This window comes from Lissotriton helveticus, chromosome 5_1, assembly GCF_964261635.1.
Source record: "Lissotriton helveticus chromosome 5_1, aLisHel1.1, whole genome shotgun sequence".
NCBI lineage: Eukaryota > Metazoa > Chordata > Amphibia > Caudata > Salamandridae > Lissotriton > Lissotriton helveticus.
The window spans coordinates 1,590,882,490-1,590,898,114 of record NC_136065.1 but is presented as its reverse complement, the minus strand read 5'-3'; the positions used below and the strand labels follow the sequence as shown (position 1 = coordinate 1,590,898,114).

The window sequence follows — 15,625 nt, the reverse complement described above, 5'->3', positions numbered from 1 at the left end:
TAATTTTAGATACTTTTTTTTTATTGCTAATGCATGCGGGGAGCAGCCCCTTGGGTAAGGGTCGCTCCCCTTTGGGGGGCATTTTGGGTTTGTTGTTTCAGCAGTGATTGATCTGCAGTTACATTTATTTGGTAAGAATTTTTTTTTTTTTGTTTTGTCCAAATGAGTATTATCATGCACGAGTGAATTTTTTGTAAGTGGTGCCATAACAGCAGCATATTTAGTTTGTGTTTTGAGCGTAAAATTCTTTGCAATGTCTTTTGCGTTGTCTTGGGTGTCTTTCTTGTTTAGTGGGATATTGTTGTTGGTCCTTGCTGTGTCTGTGCAGAGTAGGTGGTGTGGAGTATCTGCTTCTGACAAGTGAGTGGTATCGTTTTGGAGTATATAGGCTTTTGTGATAAAGCCACATTTTGTTTGTTACTCTACAAAGCGTTTGTTATTGACTTGTTTGACAAATTACTTTTATTAGTAAGAATATGGCTAGCCACAGAATTACTGCTCAGCAGGTGGTTAGTATGCTTTTTGAATCTTCCTCTAACCACGATTAGGAGACTGACTGAGTCTGAGGGAGAGGAGGAAGTGCAAGATTCCGGTAGTGTGTTTTGTGTCCACAAGGTATCATCTGATGATGAAATGACTCTCAGTGCGGATGAAGCGCCTGTTTTAGAGGAGGACACGGACGTGTCAATGGTGCAGCGAGAAGCATCTGGATTGCAGCCTGGGGCTGCAAGGCTCCCCATTGGAAGTGCTGGACTCTGGGTTGATCCAAACATGTTGCAGCCGGTGTTGCCTGCCTTTAGTGGTGATGCAGGGTGTAGAGTGAATTGGGAATTTGTTTTGCTTATACATTTCAGTTGTTTATGGAGGACGTATATTTGGCTGAGAATGTTGAGCAGACTAATTTGTATGCTGAACAGTATTTGAGGGACAACAGTGACAGACTTAAGCCCCACTCTAGAGATACCCGGTGGACTCCCACACATCTTGACAAGATGAAGTTTTTGGGTTTGACTTTTGATGGGTTTGATAAGGAAGCCATACATGGCTTTATATTGGTCTACCAGTCCATTTATTCCAAGGGCCATATTTCCAGCAAATATAAGTTGTGATCACTGTTCCCACTAAGGCGCATGAGCGCACCTCTGTTCCGGTGAGCGCCCACTCCAGTGTGTGGAGCGCGCACACACGCAGGACTGGATGAATGGAAGAATTCGCGCCACCGCTATAAAAAGCGAGCGCCATGAAAAACTGCCACTTTCTGCGGTTTTGCCAGCGTGTCAGGAGTGCAGGTAAGGCTGGCTTAAGGCACTTGCTTTATTTCGCAGTGCAGGGCAGATTGTGGGCTTTTGTTTAAGTATTCATGTTAATCCCAGCTCCTTCACGAGCTGTGATTAACACAAATATTTAAACAAAAGCCCATAGTGTCTCGTAGCCTCGCTTTACTAACAAAAGAGTAGAGCAAGTTTAAAAACCCAGCGTGTACTTCACTCTGTGTTTTAAACTTGCTCTACTCCTGTTAGTGAAGCGAGGCTGCGAGAGAGACTGTGGGCTTTTAAGTATTCATGTTAATCACAGCTCGTGATGGGGCTGTGATTAACATGAATACTTAAACAAAAGCCCACAATCTTCCCCGCACCAACGCAGAGCATAGCTGTCAAGGTTCCAGATTACTGAGTGACGTTTTCATAATTTCAGGGTTAATATGAGTGACATTTCAAACACTATGAGTGACACTTTCTGGTGAGCAAAAATCAAGCAATAAAGACAAGGGAAACTCGTAAATATTAGCAATTACACCCATTTGAGCAATGAGAAACTCTAAGAGTCTCGTCATAGGCCACAGGGTGCATCATTTCAAAACAAATATGCTCATCAAAAATATCAATAGCTGACTGAGCAATTCTCCCTGGTCCAGTGCGCTACCCACTACCTGCCGAGCCCTGCTAGCAGCAGTCACTATCACACCACCAGCTGCAGCCTGTCACTACAGGCTCTCCTCTGCTGACTTAGTGACATTCGGCATGCGCAGAAGTTGACAGCCACCACAGTGGGTCTTACAGTCACCCGACCCTAAAAGTGTTTGTGGAAGTGACTGCTAACATAGTTTGAAAGCGTCAGTGACCAGATTTCCCTTCTGTAACAGGGCAGGCAGAAGCTCAAATGGTGATTAAGATGGTCACCACGCACGCAGTAAGAGAAAAAAATTTATTAGCATGATGGGTAACACCGCTCCGTCATGTTGGGAAGCGAACACAGCGCTTTACAGTGAAAATGTAATAAAACTTTAAACAAAGGTCACCGGTGTAATCCATCGGAATTACAGAGCCGCCGGTGACCACGGCAGATATGTGAAAGACATACACAAACATGAAGGCCATGTGGGGGCACGACACATATACAATAATATCACACATATAAAGTGATCACTGCTGAGGGTGTTTGCTCTAACACCCTCTCTCACTCTGCTGGATTAGCAATTTAAACCTAAGAGATTACCTCACGGTGGCGAGCCTGAGCCAACGGCTATCAGTAGTGCAGCAAGTGCAGTTGCACTGGGCTGTTGAGGAACCGGTCGGGTCCGGTCCCGGAATCACTGATCATGGATAGTTTGTAAAAAAAATTTAAAAGCCTTTTTCAGCATAAACATGATAGGGCCACATTCTTTGATATCTATGCTTATGGAAAAAGTGCCACGTTGATGCAAATCTGCCTTACGCACCTTAACGTGGGTTATATGTGTTTTTTTAAGCAAGAGTTTGGAGTGATATTTGGTGCTGCGCAGATGCGCAGTCTGGTTCCTGGCGCACATAGCCATGGCTGCAGCGCACAGAGACCCTACACTGCCGCACACAGAGGAAAAAAAACTTAGAGGGAACATTGGTTGGGATTGGTATTTACTTGTGCTTCAGATGCTGCATTTTGTTGATAATGCTTCAGTGTTGCCACAAGATCACCCTGACTGTGACCGTGTTTTTAAGATTCGGCCTATACTTGATCACTTTGTAGATCATTTTTCAGACATCTTTGGTCCTGTTCAAGGGTCGTTTGTTTTTTAGACAGTACATTCCTAGCAAGAGGGTATGTAATGGAATTAAGATGTATAGGTTGTCTGACAGTAGGACAGGATATGTCTATAATGTCAGGGTGTGCACTGGGAGGGATTCCACTATTGTCCTCCCTGGTTGCCCGTCCACTTTAGGCGTTTCAGAGAAAATTGTGTGGTAACTTGCTGGAGGACAACGGTCACCATTTGTACCGAGAACTTCTACGCTGCTGTGCAAATGTTTAGGGAATTGTTCAAAGTGGTCAGTCTTGCTTGTGGCACAATCCGCTCTAACCGCAAAGGTTACCCAAAAGAGCTTGTTTGCAAAAAGCTTCAGAGGGGACAGTGCAGTGCCTCGAGTAGTGATAAACTTCTAGCTGTGAAATTTGTGGACAGGGGGGGTCTGTGAAATTTGTGGACAGGGGGGGTATGTGTACATGCTGACTACCATTCATGATGAAAAGTACTTCACCTGTGGCTATTTGGGGTCAGGTTGCTGTAGTGTGCAAGCCTGTGTGCATTTTAGACTAGAATAGACACATGGGTGGTGTTGATAGAGTAGATCAGAGGTTGGAACCTTACACTACTATTCGTGAAGCTTACATTTGTTATAAGAAGTTGGCCATCCAGCTTTTCAATTTAGCAACTTTTAATGCTTTTGTTGTGTTCCTGGAGTGTTCTGTGATAGGCAGCCTTGTTGGAGTGGAACAGGCAAGTGTTCCTTGAGATGGAGTGGTAGAGGATGTGGCTAGATTGAAAGACCACCACTTTTCCGATTTAATTCCAAATTAATTCCTCCCACGCAAAAATAAAAAAGCGTGGCCTTTTTTTGTTCAGCTACATTTAAGGTTTGCAGGGGATTCTGGGTAGAGAAACGTTGGGGTAGCCACGCAAGCCATAGCTCACTAGACTCCCCAGGGTGTCTAGTTTTCAGAAATGTACGGTTTTGGTAGGTTTCCTTAGATTGCCGCTGAGCCCGGGGCCAAAAACCCAGTTGCCCCCCCCCCTCCTCCCTAAAACCAGGTTGTTTTACGATAGGTAATTTTTTGAAGTCTCCACAATTTGTTTAGGGCCCTTGCCTGTGGTGGGTACTTGACCCACCCACACTAGTGAGGTACCATTTTTATTGGGAGACTTTGGAGAATTCAGGATGGTTGGGAGTTTGTAGCCCCACTGCAGATTCCAGAACTTTCCATCACAAATGTGATAAAAATGTGTTTCTTGTTTTACAAAGTTTGAGGTTTGCAAGGGATTCTGGGTAACAGAACCTGGTGAGAGCCACACAAGTCACCCCATCTTGCATTCCCCTGGGTGCCTAGTTTTAAAAAATGGCTAGGTTTGCTAGGTTTACCTAGATGCCGGGAGAGCTAGAGTTCAAAATCTTCAGCTAGGGACTTTGCAAAAAAAATAAAAAAAGAGTCAGTTTTCACTGTAAAAATGTGGTATCCACGTAGCGTTCTGGGCCATTTCCAGTCACGGGCACTAGGCCTACCCACACAAGTGAGGTACCATGTTATAGGGAGACTTAGGAGAATACAGAATTGTAGAGCAACTGTTCTTACCTATTGACTTTCGATGCATTTCTGCCTTCCAAATGGAAGACCATGTATAAAAAAGAAATTACTTCGAAAAATGTCTTATACTTCACATGCTAGTATGGGAACCCACTCTATATTTTGTTCCCATTTCAAAAATACATTAGGTGTCTTTCATACCGATTTTTCACTGTTCATATTTTCCCAAATGAATTGCTATATACCCAGTACACAATAAAAAATACAAAAACATTGCAAGACTCTGCTCAGTTATTGGCTCTGGGTTTGTCAGGGTCTTGGTGAACCTACAGCTCCCCACAACCAGAGGGGTCCAGCAAATGTAATGGTATATTGCTTTAAAAAAAAAATTCTGTCATAATTACAAGAAGTTACTGGTGAAAACGGCACAAATGGCTGTTTCTCAACTCATTTTCGATTTTTCCAATTTGCAGCTGTTAGTTTCTCTAAAAAGCCTTGAAGGATCGACACAAATAAACCTTTGCTAAATTCAGAAGTTTGTCTACTTTTTTTAAATGTATAGCTTTCCAAGACCCATTATTGCATTCATACCCATTTCTAAGATTAAGTAGGAGGAGGTTGAAAGACAAAAAAATAGCAAAAATAGGCTATGTCCCAGTAAAATGCCAAAACAGTATTAAAAAAAATAAAAATGGTTTTCTGACAAGTCTGTCAGTCCCTGAAAGCTGGGAAGATTGCGATTTCAGCACCATACACGCTTTGCTGATACCATTTGCAGGTGAAAAAAAATATTTAAAAAAAATCAGACGCTTTAATCTGCAACATTTTCCTCCCCATTTTTTTTTTTTAAACAAAAACAATGTTGCTGTATTTTGGCTAATTTCTGTGTCCCCTTCAGGGGAATCAACAGACCCCAGGTACCTTTAAAATCTCCATGATGTTTAAAGAAAAGGACGCAAATTTGGCGAGGATACCTTGTGGTCAAAACGTTACAGGGGCCCTAAGCTCGAACTACCCTAAATAGCAAAAAAAAAGGCCTAGCACAGGGGTCTCGTGTGAGGCCTAGCAGCGAAGGGGTTAACCAATTGCTGCTTGGAAAGGGAGGATTATTTTTCTCCTACTAGAGTTAGAGGTTTTTGTCAAATGAGCTAGCCTAATAGGTCAGTTATTTTCCTCTAAAAACATTTTTATAAAGAGCCTGTAAATGAATATTACAAATATTTCAAAATATAACAATTATAAAAAGTACATTTTTTGTAATTAAGAAGTGTAATGCAAATAGAGTTAAATAGGAGCAAAACAAACCAAAACACTACTTGGTAATGTGCAAGCGACACATTTGCAGAAACTCCATTTTCAAACATTATGGTCTGTACACTATATAGTTTGATCAGTAAAGCTGCATGTCAATGGAAAAGTTTGTGGCCATTTCAATTAAAATCTGGAAATTACAAATGAATGTGTGCTACCACATGCTTTAATTATGTATTTATTAAGAGTGATAGTTTTTAAACATTCCTGCTCCCACCCTGATGAAAGTGCTGTTAATGAACTAAGAGGCAAGTCGGGTCATGTTTATCCTATGTGTGTGGATTTGCAATCTATATGGAAAGGAAGTTTAGTCTATTAAATCAAACAAACAAGTTTTCTTTGATTTATTTGCCCACAATCACATCATTTGAAACCAGTTTATTGGTCAAGAGCATTACAAATAGGTAGATTAGATTATTTTAGTCACTAGACCTGCAGACCTAGTAACATTTTTGATTTTTCGAGGCCTGTAAACCATCAGTATGATAACTCTTACCATTCTTGACTAGATCCAGTAGTTCTTTGTTAATATTAGGTTCTGGTTGCCGCTTGCACGTTTTCTGAAGCCGCTCTTTCCCTTGCTTTTCACGCTTCCCTATCATTTCGACTGAGACTTGTGACTGGGTGCTCATTGGCTACCTCGAATGCCTCTGCTCGCGGTGATTAGGTGCTTAAGGAAAGTTTACCACGGCTGTTTGAAAGCTGATCATTTGCAGCATCTACAGTGTGAAGGAAGCTGTGTTTTTCAGGTAAAAGCTAATGTATATCTTTCAGCATGGACGATAATGGCAGACAGTACAGTGCTTTAGAGCCACTGGTGCAGGGAAATACAGGTAGTGGGTCTTTTGCAAAGATTAGAAAGTACTGGATGCACCCATTCTGCCTGCTCAAAGAGCCAGTCATGTGTGATAGCTTCCTGTGGTGGTGTCTGCCCTTCACATATACTGTGTTCCTGGGTGCTTCCCAGTGCATTAAATGGGCCGGTACTCACTGGTACTGAGTACCGGCACTTCTTATTTTCATCACCCTGAGTACCGTCACTTCTCTACGGCCATGAGTGTACCGGTACTCATGGAGGCTAGGCGCATTGGCCTCTAGTGGTAGTAGCCTGTCTCTTTGTTCAGCCAAATCACTTTTACAGCCCTGAGCTGAGCCCCCGCTGAACTATTCAGCGTGGGCTCATTTGCGTGATATCCCAGTGTTCGATGGCATGCTGTGTTGCAAGGAATCAAGGCAGCCGAGTGACCGCACGAGAAAAGCCATGTGTCTGCTTATGTGGGTCAGTTTGGCTACTTGCAGGGTTGGATTGGGATTAAAAATCGGCCCGGGCAAGATAAAAAAAAAGTGGCCCACATTTGCATATTGCCTTTGCAAAACGCTGCTTCGGCGAACTTTTATTAAAAAAAAAAAAAAAAAAAAAAAAGTGGGTAAAAAAATGCTCGGACTAGCTTGCACTGGTGAAACACACCTGAAAACAAGTGAGGCCACTTTTGCTCCGGCCCCGGGCCCCGGTCAATATGCATATGTAAATGGGCCGGCCCCAGGGAGAGAAAGGGAGTGACACCTCGACCCTTTAATAAAAGGGAGGTAATTGAGGCCACTCAGGCACTCACTGGGCTACTGGTGGCATCAGAACAACGCGCAGAAACTGCAAAATCACGCCCTCCGGACTGCTCAAAAAAATCAGCCCACTGCTGGAACTGGACGCCGGCCCCTCGGGCATTGCCCGAGTGCCCGCGTTACCAATCCGACGCTGGCTACTTGTGCATGCTTTTGTGAGAGAAATATTACAAAATAAGGAAAGGTTAAAATATCGCGGTTTGACTTTCATTTCGTATAACAAGTTAACCTGATTTGTTTATAGAAAGACATTTCTCGTGTGGGTACTGCAACTAGTATATAAGCCAATAAACTTTGCACATCTTGCCTTTAGCTCCACCCTAGCCCCGTCCACTTGCCACATTTAAATAAATACCTGCACTAATTTTCCCCCATTTAAAGCACTGGTGCTTCCTCATGGCCCAGTCGATGCTGCTGCTTTGTGTTCCGAACGAGTCTCAAGAGATGGTTTCTCGCTCTACTTTCTTTGCATTACAAAAAGTAATGTTGCCCCATCAATATTACGTCCATTGTAATATTAAATATTGTTCAAATCAGTTCAATGAAGTGGACATACAACTACACTTCCCATAATGCATTTGGTTGCCAGGATTGGGGTCCCCGATAACCTCGAGCTACGTGGTACATTAATCCAAGCAGGTCACTAGTTTATTAGTCGCCGCTTTGTCACATCAGTCTCCTGATTATTAAATCAGTGACTATACCTTAAGGGCAGCTTTCCATGCCATAAATGTGGATAAGGTAAGAGTGCACTGTGCTGTATTCAGTGTGTGTGTGAGAGAAATTATCCTTCTCCTGAATGAATGATCAAAAATGAAATTGTATATTTTATGTTCACTGTGCAATTATATGTACATTTGTGATAGCTATGTTTCTGTACAATGTAGTGATTGTTTTATAAACGCTGACTACCAAAATATCTGGAGAGGGAGACATGATTTACACATTAACAACCTCCATGTTGCCTCATTACAGATGCACATGTTGTCAAATTAAGAAAAGGCGAGTAGAATGTACCAGCAGAGGATGAGTAAAGCCTGTGGGATAGTAGCAAGGACGCGTCTTGCCGAGAGGTGTGGTGGCCCGTCATTAACACGGTTGCACAATACGAACTCCAAAACACATAGAATTATTGCTAATAACAGGGGTTCAGCAGATCAAAGTATACTTATTGTTGAACGAGATAAAAGGCAACAGACATTTTAATCCCATCACGCGATGTACATGGAAAGCATCAAAGGTCTCGCCACAAATACATTGAACAGTTAATATCAGCATAAGAAAGGCAAACAGTTTAAAGGGGACCCGACAACCTCTGCCCATGCTATGTAACATGTTAAAGGCAAACACGTATGTGCTATGGAAGGAGCAGCATTCAAAGACTTTTACAACAACTTAATGCATTCTGGGAGTTGTGGTCTTGGTTTTGATATTCAAAAGGAGAGGCCATATTGGAACACGGTACCCCTGTCCCTCAATCCCACGCTCTCCTCCTTTTCTTGGGGTGTCTTCTGCGTGCACAGGCGCTCCCCTTTATGAGTTTGTCGCCTCTACTCCCCTTCTTTCTCACACTCTTTCTGCTCGTGTCTGTAGTTCATTCAGCACTTCCTAAACAATCTACCTATCCCTTGCTGACTTTCCGTCTGTCTATTCTGTGCAACTCTCATCTGCCCACCCTGAAGCATGATTCCACTAAACAAATCCACACCACACAATTCCAACCCACATAATTCCACTCCAAACCACACCACTAAAAGACAATGTTATATACAGCACCAATAGCTCTAAATCTTGCAAATGTGAGACCTATTGGCATTGCCAAAGCTTGTTTGGTCGACTAAGGAGTTTCAGACGCCACCACAAGTGCACAACATGGAAGGCTGCTATTACAGCCTTTCCGTGCTTATACTGAGCCTGACCGCAATGCAAGTGAAGCAATGGGCTGCTCCATCTATGACAGCATGACGTGTCCCTGCCCCTTGGCTCCATCCAGGGGAGACAGGGTCCACAAGGAGCTTCTGAAGGAATGCTGTTAGCAGTTGCCTTGCAGGGGAGAGGACAGGGGGGGGGGGGGGGCAGGGGTAAAAGAGGTGATGGTGAGGGAGCTCCTCTTACTCTCCCTCCCCTCCCTGGATGAGCAAAAAAATAATGACCTTCTCTAATGTTATATGGTGCTCAAGTAAAGTGCCGCAATGCCTCTGGCCCAAGTTTGTGCTATATAAACCTGCATGTATGCAAGGAAAGAGGCACTATTTTTTTTTTTACTTAATACACTAGCAACATTCCCTTTGTCGGAAAGTTCATGTGATGCTAGCAGCAAGAGAAGAGAAAACTACACAGGTGCACTTAAGCACTGAAAGGCCTCTCTGAAATATATATACATGGCAGGACATCCAATGGACATCCAATTCTTTGGTCTGGCAATGATCCAGCAACATGAAAGGGGCGGTAACAGAAAATTGAAACTACGAAGACTAGAGTCCAAATTAATCATGCAATTTAAAACAAAAATTCCTACAGGCCTGAACGGGGATGAAGAACTTTATTTCCACCTGTAAACCATTAGCATAAAAAAAACACTCAAAAATTAACATTTGGATGATGATTGCACAAATAGTAACAAATACGGAGATGAACTTCACTGATAGATATAATAAGACTATGGACTCAATATGTATTGCTAATGTTCATACAAGTGTGCTATGTTGATATGAAGGTTGTGGCGACCACTAGTAAAGCAGTGGCAAGGGCACTCAGCCCGAGTTATGTATGATTGCGAGCACAACTGGATTGAGTGCTTAACCGAATAGCCCAATAAGTAAATTACAAAAAAGTTTTGTTTTGACGTGCTGCAATAATAACACTGCTTTGGTACCACAGCCACTGCATACAGGGATTTAGATGTAAGTTTAACTAATCTATCTGGCACTCAGCTACCACTATTAACGTAAAGAATATTGGCTAAGTAATGCAGACATGAGAAAAATGGAAATGTCCTTTTGTAATGCTGCATTTATGAAATGAAATTACAAATATGCGCGTTAAAGATATTACTTTAATTTGTACGAAACTACATATCCCACAATGCATTAAGAATGATTGCATACTATAAATAATGGAAAGTAAAGTAGGACAACTGTGAAAAACTGCCGTGACAAGGAACCATTCTGGGTCGAAACGCGTAGGCTTTACAGTGCTAAATAAACATCATTTACTCTAACAAGCGGAGTGCTGGAGTATATCTTTTTTCGAGTGGAAATATATATATATCTCTATCATGGTGAATGTAAAAGGCAGTCTAGGTGTACGCCATGCCGTTTCCTCGAGGAAATAAAAAATATAATAATAATAATAATAATAATAATAATAATAATAATAATACACAGCAAACATGAATACAAAAAAAGAAAAAAACAATTAAAGTGGAGTTCTTAGTAGTTTTGATAATTGTGCTTCAACAGAGCACATTTTTCTTCCAATTGGAATGTTAATTTCCTAAATAAGTAATGGCCCTATAAGCTTTTAAATACTTCTGTTACCACAAATATTTACCATCATTTAGCCACTTGACCCTAGCCAAGCAGGGTATTGCGAAAGATTGATATCCGCGAATGTGGCCCCTTTTTTCGGCTGCCCGAGCCCAATTGTGGCCTCAATTCAACCCTGCGCCTGCTGAAACCCCTGCAACCTTGCAATTCAGACCCCTTTCTGATGCTCAATACAGTACTTGGCTGTTGACAGCCAAAACCAGGAATCCCTCACTTCCTCCTCTCGGAGGGTTAGCGCTCCATACATTGTTCCACTCTGCCACAGTCCCGCCCACTTGCTGCTTATCAGCAAGTGCGCCGAGCGGACGCGCGCAGCAGCGCGCCAAAGGCAAGCCCGTCTGCGCCCGTCCGCTCCAGTTCGACGCCAGGGATCTTGGTATTTTCGCCTCTGGTATATACCTATTTATTCTATTAATTCTATTAATTCAACTAAGTTTTACGGGTTATTCATGAGTAGAATCGGGTACACCAGTCGGGAGCTTCATTCCCTAAATTAGCACCATGATACATTTGGGGAACCTTCTGTAGGCCCGCAACTTTCTTTACTAGGGTTTGAGCGACCCTGGGTGTCGTATAACACTAGCCAGCTGAATTCAGAGCCCGGCCCTTGCATGTCAACACTGAGCTGTTTATACTGCAATGCGCGATCCCTTTCTAAACATGCCCTAGAAATATGGGAAATACTTGACACGGATAAACCCGATTTACTCTTTGTCACTGAGACATGGCTTCACGATTTTTCCCTGCCTGATATTCCAATCGCCGTGCCACCTGGTTATCAAATACACAGACTAGATCGACCAGGTAATAGAGGGGGGGAGGGTACGGCAATCATTTACAAATCTTACATGACACTCTATGCCAATGACTCCTACATAGAAAAATGGGGAGAAGTATGCATCGCCACCATAACGATCGACCTTAAGGCAAGATGGAAGGTGGCCCTTGTGTACAGACCTCCAGGGGTAAAAACTGACTTTGTAAACAAACTAATGGAAGTATTACCCCCGCACGTGTTGGCCTCGGGCAAATTCCTCCTATTAGGGGATTTCAATTACCATGCTGAACAAACCAGTGATCTTCATATGAATGGCCTTCTTCTAAGCATCAACTCCTTAGGACTAAAAGTGCTAAGTGTGGATCCCACTCACATCGCGGGACACACGTTAGACCTGCTATGTTCTAACTCCCCATTGGTTGAAATTGTCGAAAATTTCCCTGTTGTATTGTCGGATCACCATGTGATTAAATTTGCTATTTCCAACCGTATCAAAAAACCTCGGACCAGTAACCAAAAAGTACTAAGTAGATCATGGAGTAAGATAAATCTAGACTCGTTCATAACCCACTTCTCCCCCCCACAGACGTCACTGATCATAATACTGCAGCCATTGATTTGGAACATGCCATCACGGAGACACTGGATATAATTGCGCCAGTAAAGGCCTCAAAACCCCTGCCCAAAACTTCTACATGGTTCACTCCTCACCTGCAAAAAACCAAACAAGAGGTTAGGGCAGTAGGAAGGAAATAGAGGCATACTAAAGCACCTTCTGACAGACAACAGTATATAAAGGTGCACAGAGAATATATGAGTGAAATCGCGATGGCCAAAAAAATCCATCTTGAGGCCAGAATAACTCGGGCAGCGAACTCCCATAAAGAGTTATATAGAATTGTGAAAGAATTCACTAACCCTACTGCCTGTCAGCCCCAATTTCAAGATTGGGTTAACGCGGTTTCTACATATTTTCATGATAAAATAGATGCAATACATACAAATTTTCCTCAACCAATCCCTCTGAATCAGTAGGCTCTCACTGCTAATGGGGTAATCACCAACATCAATCCTTCCAGCTTAGCCTTAAGTGATTTTACCCCTTTTATCTGAATCTGAAGTTGCATCCACCCTTAGACACATTAAATCCGGTTCCCCGGACGATCCTGCCTCGGCGCAGATCCTGGCTAAAATAGCACCCGCCCGAATCACCAGCCTCACAGAAACTCTCAATTTGTCATTATCTCGTGCCCTGGTCCCTGCGCACTGGAAGGAGGCCACTATTAGACCTATTCTCAAAAAACCTTCAGCCGATCCTAAACTCCTTGTAAATTATCGGCCCACTTCTCTCCTTCCTCTGTTTGGTAAAGTTTTGGAATCTTTGATTAATAAGCAACTAGTCTCTTTTTTAGAGAACAATAAACTTTTGGACCCTTCCCAATCCGGTTTCAGGGCTCAGCATAGTACTGAGACCGCCCTCCTTGAAATCGTAGACAATCTCAGAATGACGCTGGATAAAGGACAATCTGCCATACTAGTCCTGCTCGACTTGTCCGCTGCCTTCGACACCATCTCCCACCAAATTCTCCTTGGGAGGCTGGAGGAGATTGGTGTCGAGGGCCCAGCACTACTTTGGATAAGAGGCTACTTGTCCAATAGGCGTACGAAAGTGCAGGTCGGAAGGTTTTCCTCCAGTTACCAGGACAACGACAAAGATGTCCCCCAGGGCTCAATACTAAGCCCAACGCTTTTTAATCTATACGTATCTCCTTTGGCGAAAGTCATCAAATCTCATGGCTTCGACACAGTATCATACGCGGATGATACCCAGCTGTTGATTACTATTGGCCCTGACCCCACTGAAACTAAATCAAGATTTCAAAGCTGCATGGTTGAGATAGATAATTGGATGACCAACAACTTTTTAAAACTGAATGCCAGCAAAACGGAAATTCTCTTTTTGAAGCAGCAGACAAATTCTGGACCAAGGACTGGTGGCCTACCACTCTTGGGCCTTGTCCACCCCCCAGGTCCTTGGTCAGGAACCTTAGGGTGATAATTGACAACAGACTGTACATGTCAGAACATGTCAACAAAACATCGCAGACTTGCTTTGGCTTGATGCGCAGTCTGAAGAAAATCTTCAAGTGGCTCCCTCTCCCTTCACGCATGCCCCTAGTTCAAGGCCTTATTATAAGTCGCATTGACTACGGGAATGCCCTCCTCACTTCAATTAATGAAAACCTCCTGAATAAGCTGCAGGTGCTGCAGAACACCGCAGCGAGAATGGTATTAGACCTTCCCCCTCGTACTCCATCTGCTCCCTCTCTTAAGACCTTGCACTGGCTCCACATTAAGAAACGGATCCAATTTAAAATGTGCTGCCTAGTCCATAAGACCATTCATGGACAAGGACCAGCTTACCTAGTATGTAAACTCAAACCCTACCTACCCACGAGAGCCCTCAGGTCAGCTGGCAAGCAGCTCCTAAGGGTCCCTAAAGTGCATACGGTTAGAAACGGCGACAGATCCTTTAGTAAATCAGCTCCTCACTTCTGGAACTCTCTGCCCCGATCAATCAGGGTCCAATCCAATTACCTCAGATTCCGAAAGGATCTGAAGACCTGGCTGTTCTAGCTATTTTCCTCACTTTTCTGCCTCTCTATCTCTGTCTGGTGTTGGTGTCAATGCAAGCGCTCTGAAACCTACGGGTGATTTATGTGCTATACAAAAGCAATTAACATTACATTACATTTACAGGTACTGAGGTGAACGGTTAGCACAGGCATAGAAAACATTTACAACACTGTTGCTTCACTAGGGGCGGTGTCGATCCCAAAGACGAAACACCGGCCCTGTGTACAGAGCGAATCGAATGTAATTGCAGAAGGGGGGGGAGGGGGAGGACTCCCGCCAAGAGGGATACATTTCAGGGGCACGTCAAGGTCCAATGTTCAGGTGCAGCACCGACGATCTGCGAGCGAAGCGTAGAACACAGCGACTGCTGCACGAAGAAATCAAGACAAACCAGGGACTAAGTTACAACGAACGTGGACTATGTCCGTAAACAGTAATTCACCTCCAAGCAGTTCTCCGCTCTGGCACAACCTACGCCAATGCTGTCTTGCCACAACCCCCTCCGCCGCCCCGGGGAGGCCACGGCCGTTCTCTGATTTATCTCCGCTTTTCCTCTTCTCCCATGACATGCCTTCCCTCCGCCACCCACCTGCGGCTCTCACGCAAGGCTTGCTCTCGCCACCTTCTCTCAAACGTCACACCTCCCTAAACATCCCACTCACTCCCGACTTACCCCCCGGATGTCCCAGTATCCAAGTGTCATCGTCATTGCGCCGACGGACTGACTATCTCGGTTCTAGCGCCTGGGGGTGGCAGATGTCTTAGGAACTTCGAGGCGTGATTTTATATAGTGCTGTGCTTTGCGCGGGAGCACGTGAACACCCGAGGGAGGCGCAAGCAATCGGCAGCGGAAGCCGTAGAGACAGCTTTTTTTCACCCACTCGAGTCGGACTCGGAACTCCGGTGGAAGGACGGAAGAAGAAAGATTGTTGGCTGTGTGTGGGGCGGGGGTTCCTGTGTGTGAGGGCGGGGCCGCGAGCGGGGGGGGGCGTGGGTCCAGGGGCCCAGTCGCAGAGAAGCTGGGGAGTCATGGAGGAAATAATATGCGGTCTGACACATTTATTTTATTTATTTATTTTATTTATGCATTTTTATATAGCGCGGACTTTACCCGAAGGTGTCAGAGCGCTTCACAAAAGGAACAGAAATGGAACATAATGAGAGACATTACAAA

The 15,625-nt window shown here is 43.9% G+C and overlaps 1 protein-coding gene across 3 annotated transcripts in view; it reads right to left on the bottom strand.

Annotated features, from left to right (window-relative positions):
* Positions 1 to 15,411, bottom strand: part of LOC144755638 (glutathione S-transferase Mu 4-like) — a 187,390-nt gene extending 171,979 nt beyond the window's left edge. For 2 of the 3 annotated variants that reach the window (XM_078644781.1, XM_078644782.1), the window contains exon 1: positions 15,125 to 15,395. Coding sequence is in view for 2 of the 3 variants with exons in the window: in XM_078644782.1 (XP_078500908.1) it covers positions 15,125 to 15,160 (36 nt within the window). In the remaining variant the exon portion in view is untranslated. Of the gene's footprint in view, positions 1 to 15,124 lie in introns of all 3 variants that reach the window. The other variant, XM_078644780.1, reaches the window with a different exon arrangement.
* Between the last annotated feature and the right edge of the window lie 214 nt (positions 15,412 to 15,625).